The 23,807-nt window shown below is 46.9% G+C and overlaps 1 protein-coding gene across 3 annotated transcripts; it reads right to left on the minus strand.

Annotated features, from left to right (window-relative positions):
* Positions 1–7,086: 7,086 nt before the first annotated feature.
* On the minus strand, positions 7,087–22,671 carry LOC123145028 (uncharacterized). Of its 3 annotated transcripts, XM_044564327.1 has the most exons (7): positions 22,477–22,669; positions 21,523–22,026; positions 20,228–20,899; positions 19,364–19,525; positions 8,164–8,536; positions 7,992–8,066; positions 7,087–7,386 (listed from the first exon to the last, which is right to left on the minus strand). In XM_044564327.1, exons 1-7 carry the CDS (start codon positions 22,497–22,499, stop codon positions 7,330–7,332), a joined length of 1,866 nt encoding a protein of 621 aa, XP_044420262.1. In that variant the 5' UTR covers positions 22,500–22,669; the 3' UTR covers positions 7,087–7,329. The 3 variants fall into 3 exon arrangements, with proteins under 3 accessions (XP_044420262.1, XP_044420266.1, XP_044420272.1); XM_044564331.1 differs by lacking the exon at positions 19,364–19,525; XM_044564337.1 differs by lacking the exons at positions 7,087–7,386; positions 7,992–8,066; positions 8,164–8,536 and adding an exon at positions 14,038–14,351 and having other exon boundaries at positions 22,477–22,671.
* Between the last annotated feature and the right edge of the window lie 1,136 nt (positions 22,672–23,807).

Genomic DNA, 23,807 nt, shown 5'->3' on the forward strand with positions numbered 1-23,807 from the left:
TACACTTGCTCTGTTACTATTACTTTTTGCATGTATGCCATTAAGAAGCACACATTAGGCCCATGTCGCTCCACACAAGTGACATGGGCGATGAACCTAGCCACCATCGACAGCTGCCTCCCCCCTCGCAGCCACCATGTGCGCTGCCGAGGGAAAGCCCATGTGGCAGCGGCAGCGTCAGGTCTTCTTCAGGGAGCGGGCGTCCTCGTGGCAGGCTCGTGTGGTGTTGGCGAGTGGACGTCGCGTGCTCTGTGTTGGCGGGCTGAAGGTCCTCTCCTCGGGCGAAGAGGCAGATCCGAGGCCCTCGCGCTCGAATCTGGTGTGCGGGCGGCAGTCAGCCAGCAGGGGTGGCCCTGGCGGCGTGGGGTGGTGGCCGGTGCTCTGGTCATGGCTAGGGCGCAGTGAGTCTGCACGTGAAGGTGCGGCACAAGCGGTTCTGCGATGAGGTTCTGCCACCGTAAGGTCACTCGACGGCGTGGTGAGGGGCCGTTGCCCGGGGGGCGTGGTGGAGCGCTCGCAATGATGGAGCAGCAGCGGACGGGCGGCTGTTGGATCTTCTGCGTTCTCCGACGGATGCGCATGGGAGCCTGGTCACGGCTAGGAACGAAGGTGCTTCGTGGTCTCGGACGACATATCTCTGGTACATGGCGGCGTGGTCATCGGTATATAAGGATTGGTTTGTGCTGCATCCGATGAACAACTGTCGATCGGTGGTTGGTGGATCTAGCGGTTGTTGTTGGTCGACGGCCTCCGCAAGGTGCGGTTGGCTGCTCCGATGATGAGTTTCTTCGATTGCGAGCTGGCTCCGTGGTGGTGCTAGGTGGTGCTGTTTGTGAGATGATGTGCAGATGAGGCGGTGTGGGGAGCTTGGGTGAAAACCTTGTCTCGGTTGTAGGCGTGACCAGCGATGGCGACGGTCGTGGTCATCGTTTACCTTCTTGGAGGCATCGATGTATTGTTGCCACACCGCTCCCGCTCTCGCATGGATCGCTGCAGCTCCGGGGGGGACACTTGATTTGGTTTGATCAAACGATGGCGGCGCCTTCGTGTCGTATCCCTCCTCCCATGGGAGCTTCGTCTTTGGAGTTGGGTATTGGCGAGCTGGATCAGTGGACGACTGTGGTGTTGGCGTCGAGGCTTTTGGGGCAACGATGATGAGGAGAGCAATATCGGAGAATTGGATATGGTTGAGGCGCAGTCGGCTCTTCTCCGATGCCTTGTTTGTTGATGTGAAGTTGAAGCTGTGGTGGTGGGGTCTCGATTGGCATACGATGACGGAAGCAGCTGGTTCGTTCAATGATCGTCTGCGACACCCGCCGTGCCTAGTTCTCCTTCGTGATTCTCCGCCAGAGTCGGAGTGGCATTGTCTGCTCGTAGGAGCTGAGTTCTGGTGCGGATCTTCATACATCTCCACACGCCGTGTATAGTGTGGGTTGGGTCGATGATCGCCTACGGTGAAGTCGAAGTCGTTGGCTCGTGTTTTAGGGATGGTGAGGACGCCTGTAGGGAGGAGTGATAAGGATGACACATGTGTGCTGGTTCGATGAGGCTCTCATTGGAGTAGTGTGAGGTATCTTATGTGTGCCGCTCAGTGGTTGTGTTGGTTTTTCTCCGACACTTCATAATTAATTGGACAATTTGGTTTTCGCTCGGCACTCGGCTTTTCCCAATTAACTAAGCAACTCTTTTTATTCTTAATGAATGCAGGAATCTTATAATTTTGAGAAAAATATTATTTATTGCACATATATTGTGAAGTGATTGTTTTTTAGAGAAAAATGATAATTATATCAAATTATTTATAATGTTTCGATGTACAATGTCGACCATAAGGAAGAAGGGCATGGTGGCATAATGAGCTCACTGAAATTGACGTCGACCCGGTGTGAACGCCGTGATGAACATGAGACAAGTGGCTACACGGAATAAAGTTTTGTTTCTTCTTTTAGTCTCATTTTCTCAATTTAATTTTTTCCACTTCTTTTTACAAGTTCAAAAACTTCAAATACTTTTTTTCAAGCCCTCCAAAGCTGTTCTGAAAGTCAATTTTTTTGTCATGATTTCCAACACAAAATCATTTAAAGGAATGCTAATTTTTTTTTTGAATTTCATTTTTTCCACAATATTTAATAAATGTGTGAAAATACAAAAAATGTTCGGAATTTTAATTTTTTTACATGTTTTCAAACGAATTTCCCTTTTGAAATAAATGTTCACGTTTAAATAAAATAGTCATTTTCAAAATTGCTCTTGCGTTTCAAGAAATGTTCGGAATTTTCAAAAATGTATTTGCACGTTAAAAAATGTTTGGGGGTTTCAGTATTTATTCATGGTTTAAAAAATTTATTCAGAATTCCAGAAATTTTTACATTTTATTTTTTTTTTGAATTTTAAATGTAGTTTGATTTTTTTTTAATTTGGCATTTCAATTTTGTTGGCAGTTTTCAGAAATAATCGGAAATGTTTCCGAATCTCGGCGCTGCAGTGGGTTAATAAATATTTTGCGCTTCGGAACGATCACATACAGTGATCTTTTCCATTGGCTTGCAACGTTAGTTAATCAGCGCCAGGTCCCGAGTTCAAGTTCCCAGGTTTCTCAGTTTTTGGGATTTTTATGTCGCATGTTAAAGAAACAGCTCGCATTGCGGTCCGGTGAGCCAGCCCAGTCGTCTGGACCACATGCGTCGCACTCCTATATGACACAAGGCCCGTGAGGTGGTGAGAATTCTGTTCCGTGTGTCACCCAAAAAAACTGAGTCTCGTCAAGAGATTTCTTTTTCGTTTGTGGGCAGATGGGCAGGTCTTTTCTGATCCGTGTTTTGTGCATTTTATTAGCTTGATTTTATTTACAACCTACGATTACAAAATTATATGATTTCTCTTAGAAAAGATTATAGATTATTGTTGAACTCTTTTCTAAGCCCTAGCGTCGTATTCTAAAACGTCTCAAAAATCGTCCCTACTTATTTACACATGAAAATAATAATGAATATGATGCACCTGTAAAAATAAAATTTGTGACGCTATGCATATCGTCCTAAAAAGCGTCTCTACATAATAGGTACTTCCTAATGTAGAGACGAATATAGAAGTGTCTTAGAAAAAGCGTACCTACTGACATATTTTGTTGTAGTGTTTGTTCAATGGTAAGAAACTTCACCAGTTTACACCTACACGTGGAATCCGACAGGGGGACCCAATCTCCCCTTATTTGTTTTTGATAGCAGCAGAGGGCCTTTCGTGCCTTATAAAATCCAGAGAAGAGTCATCTAACCACAATGGCATACAAGTGGCTCCAACAGCGCCACCAGTTAGCCATCTGTTATTTGCAGATGATAGCCTGCTGTTTTTCAAGGCAAATGGAGAGGGAGCATTGGGTGTGCTTCAGATGCTGGATACTTATTGCCACACCACACGTCAGAGGATCAACTATGACAAGTCATCAATTTTCTTCAGTAAGGGAGTTCCGAATAGTGTGAGGGCAGAAGTTAAGGGATTGCTCAATGTCCCTAATGAAACCCTCAGTGAAAAATACTTGGGTATGCCATCGGATGTAGGTTCTTCAAAAAATGGTGCTTTCAAATATCTCAAAGACCGCTTATGGAGTAAAGTGCAGGGATGGATAGAAAAGACTATGGCAACGGCAGGGAAGGAGGTTCTTGTCAAGGCGGTGGCTCAGGCAGTTCCGGTCTTTTCTATGTCATGTTTTAAGCTCCCTAGAGGCTTGTGTGAACATCTCAACATGCTGATTCGCAAATTTTGGTGGGTAAGTCGGGATGGTAAGAGGAAACCTGCATGGGTGGCCTGGGAGGACATGACCAAACCAAAGGACATGGGAGGTCTTGGGTTTAAGGATTTCGAGCTATTTAACCTTTCATTACTTGCAAGGCAGGCGTGGAGGATATTACAGTCGCCAGTCTCATTGAGTGCACGTGTTCTCAGGGCTGTTTATTTTCCAAATACATCTATCCTGGAGGCAGCACTCGGAAACCACCCAAGCCAAATTTGGAGAGCCATAGTAGAAGGGAGAGACATACTCAAGATTGGCCTAATTCGTAGAATTGGGGACGGCGCTACCACAAGCATTTGGGCCGACAATTGGCTCCCTAGGGAGGAGATGATGAGACCATATGGTTGCAAGGTACTAAATCCGCCCCAATATGTATCCGAGCTCATCGACCCAACTACAGCCAGCTGGAACATGGAACGCCTGCAGCAAGTTATGCTCCCTATTGACATACCAATCATAACTAGCATCCCGCTTTGCACCAGAATAACTGCAGATTTTTGGGCTTGGAATCATGAAAGGAATGGCCTGTTCTCGGTTAGATCGGCATACAAAATGCTTGTGTACACAAAAGAGCGCCGGGAAGCGTGGCTAGAGGGAGCTGCAGGACCGTCCAACACCGCACGTGAACGCAGTTCTTGGAGGTCATTATGGGGCACTAAGGTACCGGGGAAGATAAGGATGTTTCTTTGGAGGCTTGCTAGGCATTCGCTGCCAACGGAGGATGTCAGAGAACATCGACACATGTCTTCGACAAGCTCATGCGCACTATGTGGCGCTCCAGACTCGTGGCGGCATTCTCTGCTAGAGTGCACAATGTCACGATGCATTTGGGCGTTAGTTGATGGAGAGCTGGCGGAGCAAATGAGGTTAACATCTGAACCAGCCGCAAAATCTTGGTTGTTCTCTATGATCCAAGCACTCTCGCACGAAGCTTTTCTCAGGCTTGCAGTTACTCTTTGGGCGATCTAGGCCATGTTCGGCAGCTCTCCAGCTCCGTATAATACGGGGAGCGGACAGAGCGCCAGTTTTCCAACTCCAGGAAAATGCACTGCGGGCCGCTCCGCTCCGGCCGCTCCAGGAGCAGAGCCGCGGAGCGGAGGGCTGCCGAACACGGCCCTAGTCTGCAAGAAGGAAAGCCATCCACGAAGGAGATTTCCAGAGTCCAGGAGTCACACATGCATTCATAAACAGGTACATGATGGACTTGGAGATCATCAAGGAGAAGTCCCAAATGGCGCACATTGCAACCGGGAACCAGGGACGAGCTGCTGGAAGAACTCGCCCTAGGGCACCGCCACCGGGACATGCCAAAATACACGTTGATGCTGGCGTATCTATCCATCATAGGAGAGGTGCAGCAGCGGCAGTCTGTCGAGACGAGCATGGCAACTATCTGGGGAGCTCCTCCCTAGTGGTCACGGGAGCTCATGATGCGGCTACACTTAAAGCAATTGCCTGTCGCGAGGCGTATGCTTTGGCTGGGGATCTAGCGCTTCACAGCTTTATTGTGGCATCGGATGCAAAGCAAGTGGTTGCTGACATTCACAGCAATGCTAGAGGACCATATGGCTCCATCATCAATGAGATTAGAGCAAACGCGGTGAATTTCACCAGCAAGATTGTTTTTGAAGGTCGTAGATCAAATATAGATGCTCATAGGTTAGCTAAATTTTCGTTAACTCTAGTACATGGGCGCCATGTGTGGCTTATCAACCCCCATGATTCAAACGGTATCCCACAAACTGTGGTTTTTGATGAATAAAGTTATGTTCATCCCTTAAAAAAAAGATCGCTGCTTGGAGTTAGAAGCCACGAAAAGAAGTTGGATATGTGAAGTTTTGTGAAGCTAGAGGAGATCAGAACACGCCCTTAGTAAGCTTGCCCAAAAATTGATGCCATTACAAATTGCAACACCAAATGTGAGGCTAGAATTCGATGCTATGGCCCAAGAGGAGAATGGGGATTCTACCAAGTACATCTATTTCACTCGCTATTATGAGAACTGCATTGCATTTGATGCCTCGTGCTGTCGGGTGTTCCATGTTGGCATTTCGGTTGAGTGCCAGGCAAATGGCTGCCCCTGCAGCCTCAAGTTCCTGTCTCAATCGGCCAATGAGTTACATGTGTGAAATAACGTTTACTCGAATTTAACTACTGTTCGGTGCAATTTGAGTATAAAAAAATTGAGGCACACTTATTTTGTTCCACACACACACACACATACACACACACACACACACACAGAAGAGAGAGAGAGAGAGAGAGAGAGAGAGAGAGAGAGAGAGAGAGAGAGAGAGATACGCCACGACATGGTTTAGGATTTGATGCAAATGCAACTCATCATGTTCCTGGGTGATAGCCATGGCTCACGATTTAACTTGAACTGGGACTTGAGATTTAAGTTTAATTAGGGTACGCCTTTTTTCTTCTACTAAGACCGCTATTTCTCGCGTCTGCATTAGCATTAGCAGTAGCAAAGCCATCACCCATCATGACCTCCAAGAGTAAGTAAACACTTCTACCACGAAGAAACATTTACGTGATGTGTTCCGCATCAAACTTCACCAATTGCATGTTCAGATTTTCCACCGAGACCAATGCGTCAACGCCATAGTCGCCATGATAACGGAGCTCTATCGCTATTGAGGAGATGGAGTTCAAGAGAAGGGTATGCCGAGATCTTCAGATTGCACGATTCGACTTGAACTTAGCCAATCTCAACATCGCAAATGGTCAGTAAGAACCGGTCGAAAACCCAGGTCAGGAGAACTAGACAAAAATCTTGTGGTTAAATTACGTTAGGGGGTTAACTATACCTTAGAAAAATATTAGGAGAATTGTGTCCCAAATTCGATAGTTTGGGGTGTCTAACATACTTATCTGGTAGGTCCAAAATCTGATAGGCCCTCGGTAGCCCCAGCAGCAAACAGTTGGCTGAAGAGTCCCAAAGAACACCCCTAATGGGAGGCTGATCTAAACTAAAGTTAATGCCGAGCAGATTAGAGCATATTTAGAGAAGGGCCCTTTTCCCCGACTTACACTGCTTCCCCATCCACATGTATAGAGCCTCGTGGAACTTAACGAAACTGATGTCGACTGACTAGTACTAGCCCTAGTTAAAGCGGTCGCTAGGTCAACAGAAAATTTACATTGAGTAGGGTAGACATAACATCAAGAGCTCATCCCTTTGTGCTTTTGCCAACGCGAAGCAACAAATAGTTACTGAAAAGAGAAACTCGAGAGGCAAAGCAACAAATAGTTCTTGCAAAAGAGAAACTTGAGATGCATGGTGGCACTTGGTAGCAGAGATGCAATATTTCCAAACCATTATTGGGTAGCACAACATCAACCTCATAAGTTATTTTCCGGGTTTTTTATTTGACTCAAACTCATGGAATGCCCATCCATGATCACTATCTTCAACCTCTCTTTCTCTTGCTACCCCTTTTCCTGACGCTTCTCCTCATCGGTAACGCCAAAATATCCTTTCTCCCGTTGTTGCGCCATTGTTGTAGTCGCTCCCGAGCTCCTCTTCGAACTCAGTCGGAGTCGGAGTCCTCGTCATCCGTCGACATGCCCTTCAGGCCACCCACGCGCTGCAGAATAGCACAAAGCTCAACAAGGTGATCATCCATTTTGGCTACATGCCAAGTCTCTGTCGTGCGAACAGAGAGAAACTGAAAGCCAAAAACACTGAAAGAAAAACGTTCAATGGGTTTGGCTGCGATTCTGGCCCCAAGACGGTACTAGGAAAATTAACTGTCTCCAAGACAAAGTACTTCCTCCGTCCAAATTGTCAGCCCCGCTCGTATCTTAAAACAAATTTTCAATATAGATGTCACTTGCAAAATGTGTGATATACTATAATAATTGTATTTTCAGATTTGTATTTGAAAGAAGTTTCTAATAATATATTTTTTGTTAAACATATAACTCATATTTTGTAAGTTGAATTTATGATGGAAATTTAACTCAAACTCTAATGATAAATTTCTGGAACCAAAAACACTGAAGTCGCGTTATAAATCTCTAGAAATCTAATTACAATGCGAAATTTAGAAATAACATACGCAGTTGGATCTAAACAAATATAATTATAATCCTAACGAGGTGAATCACAATAAAAAATATAATCATCAAGAATAATAAAATCATGATGATGATGTGAAGTGCAAATAGCAGTGGAAAAGCTAGTCAGTACCTTCTCGGACTTCTTCTCCTTGACTTTGTACCTGGTCCTGTTGGCCTGCCAGAGCCACTCCCCTGGGCAGATGTTCTGCACGGACGAACAAATCGTGTCAGTGATACCAAAACGAACGCATGAAACAAAGGAAAAATTAATAATAATAAAAGCTTTGGGCATGCATGCATACGTTGACTTGCTTCTGGACTATCTCGGGGCGCCTGTGGGGGAACCGCGGCAGCTTGGTGCCCGTCATGGCCAGCCAGTCCTCCTCTTTCTCCTCGTGCGTTAGCTGCGTGACGATCCGCGGCACCACCGGCCTCGCCATGGCCGCCTTCTCCTCCTCCTCCTCCTCGACGGGCGGAGGCACCTCTACCATGGGCGCCTTCCCTTTCTGCTCCTCTGTCGCCTTGATCGACTCCTGACGCTGCGGCTGCTGCTGCTTCTTACGCTCCCCTTTGGGCGCTGGCTGCTGCTTCTCCTCCTTCGCCCCTGGCTGCTGCTTCTCCTCCTTCGCCCCTGGCTGCTTCTCGCTAGCGGCGGTGTGAGGTTCCTCCGAAGAACTGGTCAACAACATTTTTGGCATCAGTAGAACGATCGACGACACGACCAGAACTCAAAAAAGTGTATCTCTTACGGCACCGTATTGGCGTTGTTGGGTTGAAAGGGAGGGCCTCGGTGACACGATCAAAACGATCGACCACATGAAATAGAGCAACAGAACTAACGCATGAGGCAGGACTATGTATGTTGTGCGTAGTAGTATCAATCTATTTTGAGCCACATGAAACTATTAATGTGGCATTAGTGCCAGAGTGTTTGTGAACGGATATGCAAGCTCACTGGAAAGATACTCTATATATAATGCTGGAGATTGGCCAGATTATCTATCCTGGGGATAATCTGGTGATGCTTAATGTGACGTTAGTACTCTACAGGTAGTGAAAAAAAACATGATTAAAATAAACTTCCGTTTCTAAAGATGAAAATAGAAGACTACAAAAAGTGTTTACAAAAATTCGAAACAAACGCAAAAAATTTGCCTCATCTTGTCGATAAAGAAGAAGGTTACTAGAGAGGTTCAAAGGAGGAGACCATTACTCCTCCATAAATGGACACAAAAAGCATACTCTCGCGGCATAATGGAACCCAGGTGCCTTGCACTAGTGGGTGGTTACCCAAAGCTTGGCTTCGGCCTTATTGAGCGCGAAGACGATCATCAGCATGTTAGATGGTGAACATGAATCGTTGATTCAGGATCGCTAGGCCCTAACCTTGTCGTCTGCTGGTAATTCGTGTGACCCTTTTGAGGCATGGATTGCGCTTGCGGCCGAATGGGAACATAGATACGCCACCGAGAACAAGGTCCTCGCTATCCTTCACACGGAGGAAGAGTACTCGCGTCGTAGAGGTGGGGTCAAGTGGATTACCAAAGGGGATGCAAACACAGGCTACTTTCATGCATAAGCGAATGGTCGTAGGCGTAAGTGCTCCATCCAGCGTCCGCAATCGGAGCAGGGGCTCATGTTGGCCAGGAGGAAATCAAGAAGCGTATCTATAGTTTCTACATTAGCAGGATGCGCTCGGATGAGCCCAAACTGATTGTGCTGCACTCTAATCTATGGGTTCACTCGCAGTGCATTTCGCATGAGGAAATTGCTAAGCTTATGTGCTCCTTCCTAGCTCAAGAGATCGATGCTGAGCTTCTCTCCATGGAAGTGGATAAGGTGTCCGGTCTAGACGGTTAGTCGTTGTCTTCATCCACATGTTCTTGAATTTTTTGAAGGGACCTTTGCTTTCCATCTGCACTGATTTCACGGTCGATAGGTGGACATATCTAGGTTAAAGTTTGGCGTGCTTCTGTTAATTTTGAAAGTCAAGGGGCCTGATCATTTGCAAATTTCGCCCGATAGCATTGATCAACGTTCCTTTTAAAATCCGTTGTAAAAAGCCTATGCCTCATGTCCCTCTCTGGTGACCCATCGCGTCATAAATAGATGTCGATCCGTGTTTATTAAAGACTGATACATCCTTGAAGGATCAGTGGCGTTGCATGAGATAATGCACGGAGTTAAGAGATGTAGACAATAGGCTACCCTGCTTAAGTTAGATATCAAAAAAGCTTAAGATTGTGTCAGCTGGGTGTTTCTCCGCGAGGGTTTGCTTCGCAATGGTTTTGAGGCTAGGTGGGTTCAACAAGCATGGGTTGATACAAGGCAATCCTCTACTGCTTCCTCTTTAACTTCGTTGTTGAGGCACTCTCGGCAATGCTCGATAGGGATCGAGCTACTGGGCATATGAAGGGGGGTTGTGTCCCACCTTATTCTGACACAATGATGTTGTTCGAACCGAACCAGCTTAGTATTGCCTCGGTAAAACTAATCCTTCTCTATTTCGAGGTAATGTCGGGGATGAAGGTTAATTTCCATAAGTCCAAGGGGATGGATCACTGGGAGGAATATCATGCTCCAAGTTAGGAGACTTCCCAATCTCGTACTTAGAGTTCCCAATTAATAACAAGAACCTTACAATCTCTGATGGCGAGCCGTTGTGTTGTTCGGTAGCTAAGAGGGTTTACCCATGGGATGCAAAGTCATGTCTTCGGGCGCCAAGCTGATCTTAACAAATTTGAGAATCTCCTATCTTACCATATCCACGATGGACTTGTTCTGATGGGGCTCACGCCAAATTGGACACGCCGCGCTCCAAGTTCTTTTGGGAAGGAGCTGGAGCCAAGAGGAAATACCATGAGGTTAAGTGGGTGACAGTTTACCGTCCAAAAAAGTCAGGAGGCTTGGTCATAATAAATTTGAAACTTATGAACATTTCCCTTATATCCAAGTGGGTTTGGAAGCTCTCCCAAAATGCTAGTGTGCTTTGGGCTAAGCTTTTCGAGGCAAAGTATTTCCTGGACTGCTCTTTTGTTTCGAATCTAAGGTTTGTGGCTGCCCATTTTGGAATGGGATCCAAGCAGTTAAGCCGGCTTTCACTTTGGGGGCAAAGTTTTCAACTATGAATGGCAAGCTCATCCGTATTGTTTGACTCTTGGCTGGATTTGCAGCTGCTTTGGATGGAATTATGTGCTTTGTACTCCATAAAAGTGGAGCCAAATATCTCGGTAGCCGAGGTGTTTTTCTTCTCCCCCTAGTTGTAGCCTTTCATCGTCAGCTAACCACTATTGAGAATGCTAGTCGGAACTCTCTTTGGGATAGGCTCCAATACATGCTCATGTCCAGTGGCGAGGACGTGGTTACGAGGCACCTTACTAGCTCTAGCCAGTTCTCGGTAAAATCACTCTATTCACAACTACCAAAACTTCTTCACTTTTTGTCATGTGCCATATTTGGAAGGACACTACCGCTCAAAGTTTAAATATTCCTGTAGCAAATGTTTAGAAACCACCTGCCAATGTCTAACAATATAGTTAAGCGCAATGATCGTTTGGACGCCCGTTGTGCTTTGTGTGCGGTGTGGAAGGACGCCAACCACGTCTTCTTTAGATATCCTTTTTCACGCTTTTTGTGGACTGCAGTCCGTGAAGCTTCGGGGCTGCATTGGGATCTAGCCTCTGGTGCGGAGTTGATCATGCTATTGAACTCGTGACGTGGCATGTCCAAACGCGTATGTGGCCATGTGTAGAGCCACTGTTATGGGCCATTCGGCAAAATGACAACAAAATTACGATTGAGGTTGCCCTCCCTCACCCCGCTGACTGCTTTTTCCAATGCAATGTTATGCTGCTCGAGAACCGAAGCGACGTTGATAGCATAGTGTTGGCGATCAGCATGCTATGACGGGTCTACTCGATGGCTTGTTTGTCTCCGCCAGCGTGTTAGGTTCGTGGTGTCCTTTTGGATCCTCCCCGAGCCTGCGGGCTCTGGCTTGGTTTGATGCCCTAGTGATTTATCTCATACTCGGGAAACCAAGTTTCCTCTATGTGTTGGGACTTGTTTGTATATTGCCGGTGTGTAGGCTTTATTAAGTTTAAGACGAACACATTTTTTATCTTCACTCTAAAAAGAACCTCGCATTCCTCTTATTCCAAAGTTCCCACACAAGAAGCATGATGGTGGAGGCTACCTCTTTCCTACTTTGGCCACGACCGAGAGTACCATGGTAATCCACTCCATTGAGTGATGTTCAACTCCAGGGAGGCAAGCCATGCCTTTAAAACCTCGGAAAGATAGATGGAGGGTTTGCACTTGAACAAAATGTGTGTAGCGGACTCAAGCTTCCTCCTAAAAAGTTGACTGAAGCTAGGGTTTGGACATCCTCTCCTCTCTAGACTCGGTAGTCGAAAATCATATTCTTGATGACAAGTCATGAAAAAAACTTGCACTTGGGGGCACCCACTTATAAAACGTTGCATGCTTAATCACAATGGTGATGAACCCCTCAATTTGACCCTTATAAGCGGAAGCAGCGGAGTAGATGCCATTTGCCGCAAGCTTCCAAACGATGGCGGTCTCTTGCTGAAGATGAACATGATCAAGCATAGCCCAAAAGGTGCAAACTTGCTTGATGTGATAAACTATGAGTCTCGTGGACATGTCAATTCTCCTCAGCCAAGCATTATCGTGGAGAGTGTGATGAGGACCGAACCACAAGGCAAGATCCGATCTATCGTCACAACCCTATCTTTCACGGCCGTCCATCTTTAGTGCAGTAGCATCTTGCCCCCACACGTGGTGTACATGAAGTAGAGGTTTTGAACCTTGCGGTTGAACACAATATAACCAATCTAGAAGATGGAAACTCATGCGCAAGATAATTTCTATGCAAAAATCACAATATAGAGGTCTTCAAAGATTCCTCCAAAACATAGGATTTTCAGACAGCTTCCCTCAAAACTCGATATGGGTATTTTTCTGCAATATATGTCTATTTCCTAAAAATAACTTGTCGTTACATGGCACACAACATAGGCTTTAATACATGACCCAACTAACTTAGCTTGGAAAGCAAGCTGATTGCCCAACTAAATCTCCTGTACATGCTAAAAAAATTACCTAAAATCTACAAACTATTAGATTTCTTAGTTTATAGGTTAGCGAGAAATTCTTTACAAACCAAACCAAGCACCTTAGATTTCTAGCGTAAATATATACAACTTCTTTTAAATTGGTGCATCACTGTGGTATACTATGCATGGTAGACCCCAACTACAAGTCTTCCAACACAATATATTCCATGCATGTGAACCTCTCAGCCAAATCTCCCCTTGATTGGAATGAATAAAAATAGCAAGTTCATGCACCTTTCTCTTTATACCGCGGCCCTTAAATAATCCGGCCATCTCTTCTTCAAAGTAGGAAGCCAATCTCTTTGTTTTTGTCACACACACCTTTCTCTGTCTACCATGTCCCGTAAATAATTCGACCATCTCTTCTTCAATGTAGGAAACTAATCTCTCTGTTGTCATATCCAACTCTGAAATTATAACTAAGTTGTTGGTTTCCTTTTACTCATATGATTGATACGGTGGCTGTGAAATGACAAAATAGAAGCATGGACTTTCCTTCTCCTCGGCTCGCCCACATGCATCAATAGCTGGTTTCTTCTTGCTCCCGATTGAAGTTACTTTTGTCCAGTCCGGGATAAACACATTATTTCTCATGTTCAACCCATGCAAAGTAGATGTATGGCTACGACTTATGTACGATGTGCTTTGGCGCTTTATCATCACAGACCGGAATAACACTAAGAATATCATGAACATGTATGGTAGTATCAGCCTCTAGACCTTGAGACGAAACCGACCTCGGTTTTGAGCAAGTCCCTTCAGAGATATTTAATTTGTACATTGATCAGAGACCACCGAAATTTCAATAGCTTTGACCATCTTCTTTTCTGCTTCTTTGTGCTCTTTTATCTTCTCAAGGTGTTCTTTCCTCCAAGCAATAAAAGACTCATCATGCACGTGCACGAAGCCATATTTCCGACCCTCATTAATGTGATATGTGTTGGCGCGACTATTATATTTAGCACGGTGCTCCTAGTACTATGTATCTCCCAACAACAAGTGACATGAAACCATATATATAGGGAACACGTCACACATGACTTCTCAAAAGAATTTTTTCAACAAAATTGATACCTTTGTTCAACAAATATGGTTGAGACCCTCGGCCTCTGCATCACTGTGATGCACAAAACCATTTATATTAATTGTCAAGCGGAGTACTGAACAAATGCATCTCGGGCCGAAACATTACAGGTTGTGAAAAAACACCTAGGACTAATTCAACTTCTTCCGTGGCAATGCCTTCAATAAGGGATAAACGTCCTCGCTTGTCGTCGCCACATCCTGTCAAAGATGGACCAGACAGGATTTGCATCATGGTTGCCGAGACCAGCACCACAACAAGTAGACAACACCTTCAACAAGGTAACGACGCAAGTTCGTCACTGGTAAGCATGATTAATAAAGCCCAATATAAAAAATTCACCATGGATATGATGGAGTGTTTCAGTTAGCATCTTCATCATGTATGAGGCGATATTAGAATCCATTAGTACTCCATGCGAATAAGGTTAATCGTCCTAAAGTTAGCGATGCATTCATCACCATTCTTCTTTGGGAGGATCACAATGTTGGCCAAATTAAGCCGCTTAATGTGCTTAATAAAGAGTCTGGAAAAATTATTGATCATAGCCATGATGCCATGCTTAATCGTAGCACAACAAGCCTGGGAAAAAGCCCCGACAAAGCGATCCGGAGATGGAGACTTATCCTTAGGCATTTGTGCAATGACATCAATCATTTCCTTCTTTGTGAAAGGGTCTCCGACGCCAGAGAGGTCACAGTTGGAGAACTATAGAATTTCCAATTAAATTCTCTTTGACACCCCTTTGCTTTATGCAACATGGTGGAGAAATGGTCTTGCACCACCCTTGCTTTATCATTGTCGAAAGTAAGCTAGCCGGCTCCCCGCAGAATCTTGTCGATGAAGTTATTGTGCCTTCAAGAATTGATGGAGAGGTAAATTTTTTGTATTTGCATCACCCTCCTTATGGTTTGAAATGTTCTTTCCAGATTCGTTAGATCGACGACCCTCCACTTTAGCCTTTATCTCAAATCACTCTCCTCTAGTGAAATCGGTAGGGAATCTATTTCTGTATAGAATCTAAGGATGACCTCAAGCGCCATGTACAACTGAATCTTGGAGGTAGAGAAAACAGTATTGCTCCACCACCGAAGAAGGATGTTGGTGCAATTTAATTTGTCAAAGAGGACCCTACATGGCTCCTTGTGTGGCGAGGGCTTCCTCCAAGCCTCCACAACAAAATTCCAAAACCCTGAAGCTTCACCCAGAAGTTCTTGAACTTGAATGCGCGCACCTATTTCAGACCATGGTCACTAGCAAGAAACAAGGGACGATAATCTGATAGGGAGGACGAGGGGGCAGTGAGCACATGATTTTCAAAATGAAGATCCCAATCGGTGTTTCGGAAATAGCTATCTGGCTTGCATAGGCTCGGATACTGCCGCTCATTACGTGAAGTGAACTTCCTATTCTGCAGGTGGATCTCTTTAACCTCGCATGGATCAAGAGTACCACATAAGCGAGTGACGTGCAAAATATTAGTGTGCCTCCTGTTTTTGCATCGTGCTCTATAACTTTGGTTAAATTCATCACTTGTGACTAACCACATGACACCAAGACAAAGTTTGTGGGCGAGGAGCTCTGCAAAAGAACCATCTTTCCGAAGATAGGTCATGGGTCCATAGGCTGTAGTCAGCTTGATCTCGATCATAGTTGATAGATGGAACACCTCGCTGGTGATGCCAGAAGCGTCGAGCATGTTGTTGTTCCAGAAAAGCAAAATACCACCCCTAGTACCAAGGGCCGGTGTGACTGGAAAGTTCCTCAGCCTGACGTTGCCAAAGTAAATGATAGTAGCAGCGTCAGTCGTTCCCAACTTGGGTTCTTGAATGTGCACGAGTTTATCAGAGGAGGTCACAATCATCTCAAGGAAAATTGGTATTCTATCATGATAGTTTACCCCATGACATTACAACTAATGGTGCTAAGGGTGTGTTCTAACATTGGCAAGAAAGGGTAATCAAGGAGAGCACACAAAGGAACACTTGCACATTAAGAAATAATGGACTACAAACAAGTTCGGACCATCTGTAACCACAACATTATGCTACAAAGAGGAACAACAAGGTTCGGGAGAATGCCCTCCCCTAAAGACTGACAACAAAAGGCTTGCTAGCATCTGGGACTAAAAGAACTCAAGCAACAACTTGTACACAAAGTTAGACCAAAATCGTGGTTTTGATCAATTCATGTATTTACTAGTCGAGGCTCTGCTCGCCCCCATGCAGGATCAAAACATCCTCCATCGTGATAGCCAGGTCGCAGTCCTGCCTAAAGAGCGCATGGAGTGCGCTGACGCGACCGACGACAGCTTCTCCTGGAATAGTTTATCAAACTTGGAGATAGCAAGCTGAGTAACATCCTCGCCTCGACGATAATCTCCATATGCCAGTACGGGATCTTGGCAATCACGCAACTAGGGTGGACTTGATTTTGGATTGGAGGCAAGCGTTGTTGAAAAGAAGTGACACAATGTCGGGCTGCAAAGTCGAGCCTATAGCAATGAAGAGTGTGAAGTAGGGAAGGCTAGTGTCAGATGACGAACAAAGTGGCAGATAGGGTCTCAACATTATGGGGTCTAGGGGTTGCGTTCCCATGCTCGTGCGTGAGATTCGACATGGACTCAACCATCAGTGGCGATGCAAAGGCCACTAGTGGCGGCGGTGTTCCCAAGACCGGAGTAGGTGCAGTAGGGTCATGCATATGTGTGAGTGGTAAGCGCATAATAGCTTCCCATGCAGTGGCGTACCATGCGCCACATAAGAGCTCGTGGCATCAGAGACGCAAGCCCACCGTTGGTGAAGCATTGAGAGTGTCATGCAGTAGCTGAGTGAAACCAGCCCCCACCATGGCCTAGGATGCACCCTTTGACCATAGGGCGTGGGAGGCAGGGCCAAGACAGTCTTGCCCGCTAAGTTGTGCAGGCACGCGAGGGAGGGCTGTCAACTGTTGTCCTAGAAGCCGACGCATGGCCATCATGGGATGAGCGGATGTGCTAGACAAGCACTGCGTGGGGGACTGTCAAATAATGGTTTGAGGGGGTAGTAATAATTCGAGGTAAATGCACGGGCGGTGTTTGAACTTGCCATGCATGTTTTGCTTTAGTTGCTCTAGTTGCAAAATACCAAAACTGATGTAAAAGTTGGCTTTTGCGTGCAATGCAAAGGTCATCACAAGGCATTATTGCTCTCGTGTGGCACTATATTTATGTTTGGAGTTGTCTATTATTCTTACGCGGCACCGAGTGCCTCGTACCTGCCAGTCCATGATTATTTCACTAGGTTGGTCCCACTTGTCTTCTAAGACAATGTTTTTCCGATTGTGTGTCCATGAAATGTGGGTCCCACGTACCTCAACAGAAAAAAAAATGATGGCTGCTACCAATCAACAGACTGATTTCTCAGAAAATCAGTCGACTTCACAATCGTCTGATTGTGCCGTTGATCAGCCCCTCCTCTCATGCAAATCTCATTGGCAGCATCCTCACATTGTATCAGCCGTCACAACAAAAGCTTATCTCCACGCATAGCTTCCCTGCCGCCAGCGAGAACCATGGGTCACAGCACCATGACGCTACACTACACTGCAGCTCCCCGCCACCAGTGAGGTCCACCAGTCGCAGCACCACATGGTGCACTGCAGCTCCGCCGCACTGCCAATGAAGACAGTCCCAACACAATGAACGTTGCACTGGAGCAACCACACCCCTCGCCTGCGAGGTCCACCGGTCGTAGCGCCATTTGTTGCATTCCAGCTCCGTCGTGCTGCCGATGAGACGGCTACAACACCATGAACATTGTATTGCAACTCCTCCCCACCGGTCGCAACACGACAAGATCTGCCGTCCCCGACAAGATCTGCAAGGACGCGACACCATGCGCGCTGCACGGAAGCATCCCTGTACCCGGCGAGATCTGCGATGGTAGCTCCACCACTTGTGTTGTGCTGCAAGCCCCCCACACCCCTCCCCCCGACATGTGCTCCATGGAAGCATCCTCGGACACCGAGGAGAACCAATCGCTCCTCACCTGCAACGCCGGCGGCGTTGCACCAACGTGCTCGGCAACATCGACCATAGCAGCGGCCTACGGCGCCAATGATGCTCGGCAACACAGACGACAACAACAGGCAGCGCAGATGCTGCAAGACAGACGCAGGTGCAGCGGAACGATGGATGCTGGGCTGCCGCACGCCACCTGCGGTTACTCCGGCAAGATCCATAGTGAAAGGTCAGAGAGGCATGCGGAGAAGAAGTGGAAAAATGAGGATCTCGCTCGTGTGTGGAAGAATGAGTGGATCTGAACGCCATCATGATCCTGACTTTGACTTCTCGGGAGCTGTTACCATTGGCCACCATGGCTGGGCCGGAGAAACTCGCGGTTTGGCCTTTCTTAGCCAGGGGCTCAAGGCACGCATCAATATTTGGGAAAAGAGTCTGACCATGGATGCAAGCATCGGTGTGGCATAGTGGAATGGGCTCCTGGAGTTCTGCATGGATAGTGCGTCACATGGAGTACAGATGGAAAAGGTGTCCGGTGGTGAGGACTGAGAAGGAGACTCGCTTTGCCAAGCTTCTACCATGGCATGGTGGGACGTGAAAGAGGACACACGACAGAGAGCGGCTGCGGCGGTGGGAGCCGCGTCAGGTCACGATGTGGCTGAGCTCGCGAAACAGATGCGAAGGACCAAGCGGTGGCTAGCTTGATTCATCACTTCCTCCCATGTGAAAAGAAGGGGTAAGAGGGAGCATGTTGACTTGTTGAGAGAGAGAGAGAGAGAGAGAGAGAGAGAGAGAAATAGGTTCGTGGCTTTCTCTCCCGGGGAAACGATCCCATGCAACCAAACGAGTCCAATGCGGCATTAGTGCCAGTGGAGTGATGGATGGATATTTTTCTTGAGTTTTCATTTGTTGCCGGGTGTATTATATGATGCTTAATGTGACATTGGTACTGCTGGCATATTATGGAAAGGAAACATGTTGTAAATGGGAAGGCTAGGGAAGGTGTATAAATGAGAAAATAAATCCACCACAGTCCCTAAATATGGACCGAGCCTTGACCCCCTAACTCAAACAAACGAGACCACACCAGACGGGAACCCAGATAATAGTAAGAAAGAAAAAAAAGACAAGACCGGCCGTGACCCCCCATGGACCCGCGGCTCAAACCCGACCGAGACGACACCACACAAACAAATGTCAAGTACCATGGACGACCCATGGGCGCTGCATGCGTCTACAGAGAATGTCAAGTACAGTATGATATGTGGACGGGGAGTGCGTACCTGTGGTGCGAGAGGGTGGCAGCATGAGGAGAGATGGTCCAGAGGATGCGACCAAGGGCGCTCGGCGGCGGCATCACCTTCTCCTTCATCCTTGGTTCTTGCTTCTCCTCCTTGAACGTTGGCTGTTGCTCGCCAACGGAGTTGTGAAGCTCCTCCGCGGAGCTGCTCATCATTGTCATCATCTTAGCAACAAATAGTATGACACAACAAGGACGACACGACCAGCTAGAAAAGGTTCTTCTTCATTCAATCCATCAATTACGACGCGTTGGTTAGGTTGAAAGGGAGTATCAACTGATCATTGTCTATGTATATATGTATGTAGACGCCCAGCCAATACATAAATAAGATGGTTACGAGGATCATATTTGTATGTATGTATGTATCTCTCTTTCCTGAGTAGAGTAGTAATTTAGCAGTGATGTCACCGGTTCATCCGTCCAGCGCCGCGTACACACAAACAATGGTAACTATTAATGGCATTGGTGTGAATGGGTCACTAATGCTTTTTTTTCGTTGCGAGATACCTCTATGATGAGTTGATGCTTTAGTGTGATGGATTAAGTGCTACCAGCATGAAAACAAAACATGCTCAATGTGCTGGATGAGTCCAAAAAATTGTAACTGAGTGACACACACTCTCTCTCTCTCTCTCTCTCTCTCTCTCTCTCTCTCTCTCTCTCTCTCCACCTCTTACATGCGGGCCCCATTTAATGTGCTCGATGGGTCCAAAAAAGTTTATCTGACTGAAGTTGTAAAGAAAGATACAACTGCATGCAACACAAACCAGTAGGGAACTGCGACAAACATGCCAGTAATGATGATGAGTATGGACAATATCGCGAGGCGAAGGGATTTGCGTACCTGCGGAGAGAGAGGGTGACATCGGGAGCAGGGAGCGACAGGTCGGAGATGAGGTTGGGCTCGCGGGCGCCCGACGACAGCATCGGCTTCACCGCCTGTGCCTTGGCGGGGGTCAACTCCGGTTTAGGCGCGGGAGTGTGTGCAGGCGCCTCGCGGCGGCTACGCGAGCGCTTCCTTTGGCCCCACTGAAGCATTACATGGGCATTCGGTGAGGCGATGTCGTTGCCGCCACCGCCACTGACGTTGGATCCCTGGGAGGTGTGCATGACGTTGTTCAAGAGAGGGTGGCTCACAGGGGCAATTGGTGAGTACGCCGGTTGGGGCGGGTACGGAGCGTGACCCCACAATTTGTGTTGCTCAAGTGAGGTGTGGACGATGTCGCTGCTACCGCCGCCACCGACGTTGGGTCCCTGGTGTGTGTGCATGCCGACATTATAGATATGGTGGCTTGCGAGGGCAGCGGATGAGGATGTCGGGCACCCACGTGCCATGTGGTGCTCCAGCGAGGTGCGGGGAAAGTACGACACGAGGCATGAGGTGTCAGTGAAGACGACCGGGGTGCGCTCCTCCTTGCTCTGTGTGGGTCCCGGCGCCGGTGCCATTGGGTTACGGATCATGCTGCTACCGCCGCCATCAGCGAGAGGGAGGGAATCTGGGCTGATTCTCGGGTACCTGCACAGAAAACAAAATCAAACAAATGATCGTGACACGATGTTAACAAGCTATTGGATCGCAACAGAACCAAGTCGAACTTTTGGATACAACATGACATGAACATAAAAAACTACTTCCCCTCTTTGCGGGTTACTAGTAACCGAACAATATTTTTGTAAGTATCTACTCCCTCTGTTCCAAAATAGATGACCCAACTTTGTATTAAAGTTAATACAAAGTTGAGTCATCTATTTTGGAACAGAGGGAGTAGCATGCATGCTCCCAGTAGATAGTTGTGAAGATCATATATGTATGTGAACATGTATCTATCTGTTATCCAAAAACAAACATGTATCTATCTCTTTTTTTGCGGGTGAGTGTACATGTATCTGTCTATCCTGAGTAGACACAAACAAGGACAACGAAAACTATTAATGTCATTGTTTAATGTGATGCATGGATGATTAATGTGATGGATGGATGCCAGTGCTAGCATGGAAACAAAACATAGTGCCGGATGAGTCCAAAAAAAGGTGCAATAGAGTGATGCTGTAAAGAAAGATCGAACTGCATGTAACACGAACCAGAGAGAACGGCGACAAAACAGATAGTATAGCCAAGGGGAGAGGCGTGCGTCGTACCCGTGGAGCCAGAGGGTGCCGGCACGAGGAGGGAGCGCCAGGGCCGCGCTGAGGATGGGACCAGGGCTGCCCGGCGGCGGCATCGTCGCTCGCGCCTGCGCCTTCGCCGCCCTGCGGCTCCTGTACTTGAGGGATTTCCGACGGCGCACCTCGGCGGGCGTCAGCTCGGGTTCGGGCACCGGCGCCTCGCGACGGCTGCGCGAGCGCTTCCCGTGGCCCCACCACTGGAGCGGCAAGGGAGAGTCCGACAAGGCGATGCCGCTGCCGCCGCCGCCGCCGAGGTTGGGTCCCTGGGAGTGGGACGTGTGCATGGCGACGTCGTAGCGACGGTGGCTCACGAGGGCGGTGCGGGAGTAGTAGGGCGCAAGGCGTGAGGCGTCAGCGACGGCCGCCAGGGCGCGCTCGTCCTTGCTCGGTTGGCCGGCCGGCGGAGGCGCCTCGGGCTTCCGGCTCGCGCCGCTACCGCCACCATCAGCGAGTGAACCCGGGTTGATTCTCTGGGACCTGCACACATAACAAAATCAAAACAAACGATCCAACATTTGGATGCAGCACGAGACGAACAGCAAAAACTTGTTCCTCTCTTCGGATTCTAAACCAAAATCACTATAGAAGAAAAGAAAAAACACGTTTACACAAAGCAAAACTGAAGTGCGAACCCCGAGCATTCGAAGATCTGTTCGATGGAAATCCGCACAAATTAAAGAGCACACACAGAACTGAAGTGACTGCAGCAACGACATAGAAACAATCGGGCGAAAGAATGAATCCTCGGCAGGAACCAGATCCAATCGGCACTTCGGCAGGCACCAAAAGACACACGCACGCACACCGAAAAGAAAGAAAACATAAATCCGGAGCAGAATCGATCCCTCGGCAGGGAGGAACGAACAACCCACGGAACACGGCACGGGAAGAACACCGAGAGCGAAATCGCGGCGGCGAGAGGGCTACCTGATCATGTGGTTCACGTCCATTTCGGCGGGGCTGGGTTTGGAGGGGCGTCGGGAGCAGCGTCACAGCCTCCTCCTCGTCTCCCTGGCTGCCGATCACCACACACACTCTCCCCTTCCACTCTCTGCCTTGTCCTCGTGCTCTCTAGCCTCTACAGATATGCTGCTAGCTAGGGCCTCCGCTAATGCGCACCCACCATTGTCCCCGTGCGCAATGCTTCTCCTGAGGCGTGAGCGTGACGATCCCCGCGCTCACGTGACCCATCAACACTTGACGTCGCACTGAGTGGATAAGCGCCGTTGGTTTTAGACTAATTAATGCATGCTTATCTATCAGCAAAAAACAAATGCTTATCTATCTATACATGTGCTTCCAGCCAAAGAGGCAAACATGTAATAGCATCTCTAATGTTGGTAGCCATTGAGATTGATTTTTATGCTAAAAGTACCATCGTTCTTACTACATCTAAAATGGATATATATGCCTTTCACTTCTGTATAGGTTCGAATATAGATATGGCGTATCATGCCTAAATTAGAAAATTGATTTTCTTTTTGTGACATGAAATGGAAGGTGTTATGATCTAATGTACTATTGACACTCTTTTCATATGAAAGCAAAAAATGCCTTCCACTTCACTAAACGGTACCATATATTTGGGGCATCTCGCTTGCCCCGGTAAAAAGTTTATTTTTTTGTACTCAAGTGCATGAAAGCTTCGCTTTATAAGCTACAAAAGGATCACCCTTTTTGTTATGAATATGTCAAACAATTATGGTATGATACTACAAGCAAGGATTAATTTCATAACTTAGTAGAGAATATGACAAAAGCACAACAACCTCTTAACTGATTAGATCCATCCAAATGCCTACCAAAATGTTCATTTGTAAGCAAAGGCAAAACAATACAAGAAAACTAGCCAGCTTTAGGAGATACCCACAATGGCACCTCTAGTTTTTCCAGAAAGTAGTTTGCCATTTTGCTAACAGAATTTGGTTGCTCTGGAAAATACCGAATAAACAAGCATGTGGAATAGCTAGTTTCAAACAATTACGTAATCCAAACAATTTAATCTACAATGCACTAGCGCTTTCTCCATGAGGACTTAATGGGTCGTTGCTCTATTGAGCTGCAAACATAAATTCCTAGCACTGTCTGGTACGGTTGAACAATTTTATCTCTTGCAAAGTGGAAAGGCTGGCCTGGAAAATGATGTCCCATTTTTCTTGCTAAATTCTTCCTTGGATGGCCCAAGTTTCTATGCACCAAATAAAAAGAACTAATATATTAGATTATGCGACTCTGATTCGACGAAACATTTTCCAACT

Source organism: Triticum aestivum, chromosome 1B (genome assembly GCF_018294505.1).
Source record: "Triticum aestivum cultivar Chinese Spring chromosome 1B, IWGSC CS RefSeq v2.1, whole genome shotgun sequence".
In the NCBI taxonomy this organism is placed as follows: Eukaryota; Viridiplantae; Streptophyta; class Magnoliopsida; order Poales; family Poaceae; genus Triticum; species Triticum aestivum.

Excerpts from the sequence above, each read along its gene's own strand:
- LOC123145028 (XM_044564327.1), bottom strand. The coding sequence starts at position 22,499 with ATGGACGTGAACCACATGATCAG. Across the intron at positions 19,526-20,227 it reads GTCACCCTCTCTCTCCGCAG|CTCCGCGGAGGAGCTTCACA; the intron begins GTACGCAAATCC and ends AATGATGAGCAG. Across the intron at positions 7,387-7,991 it reads AGGAGAAGAAGTCCGAGAAG|CGCGTGGGTGGCCTGAAGGG; the intron begins GTACTGACTAGC and ends GCTATTCTGCAG.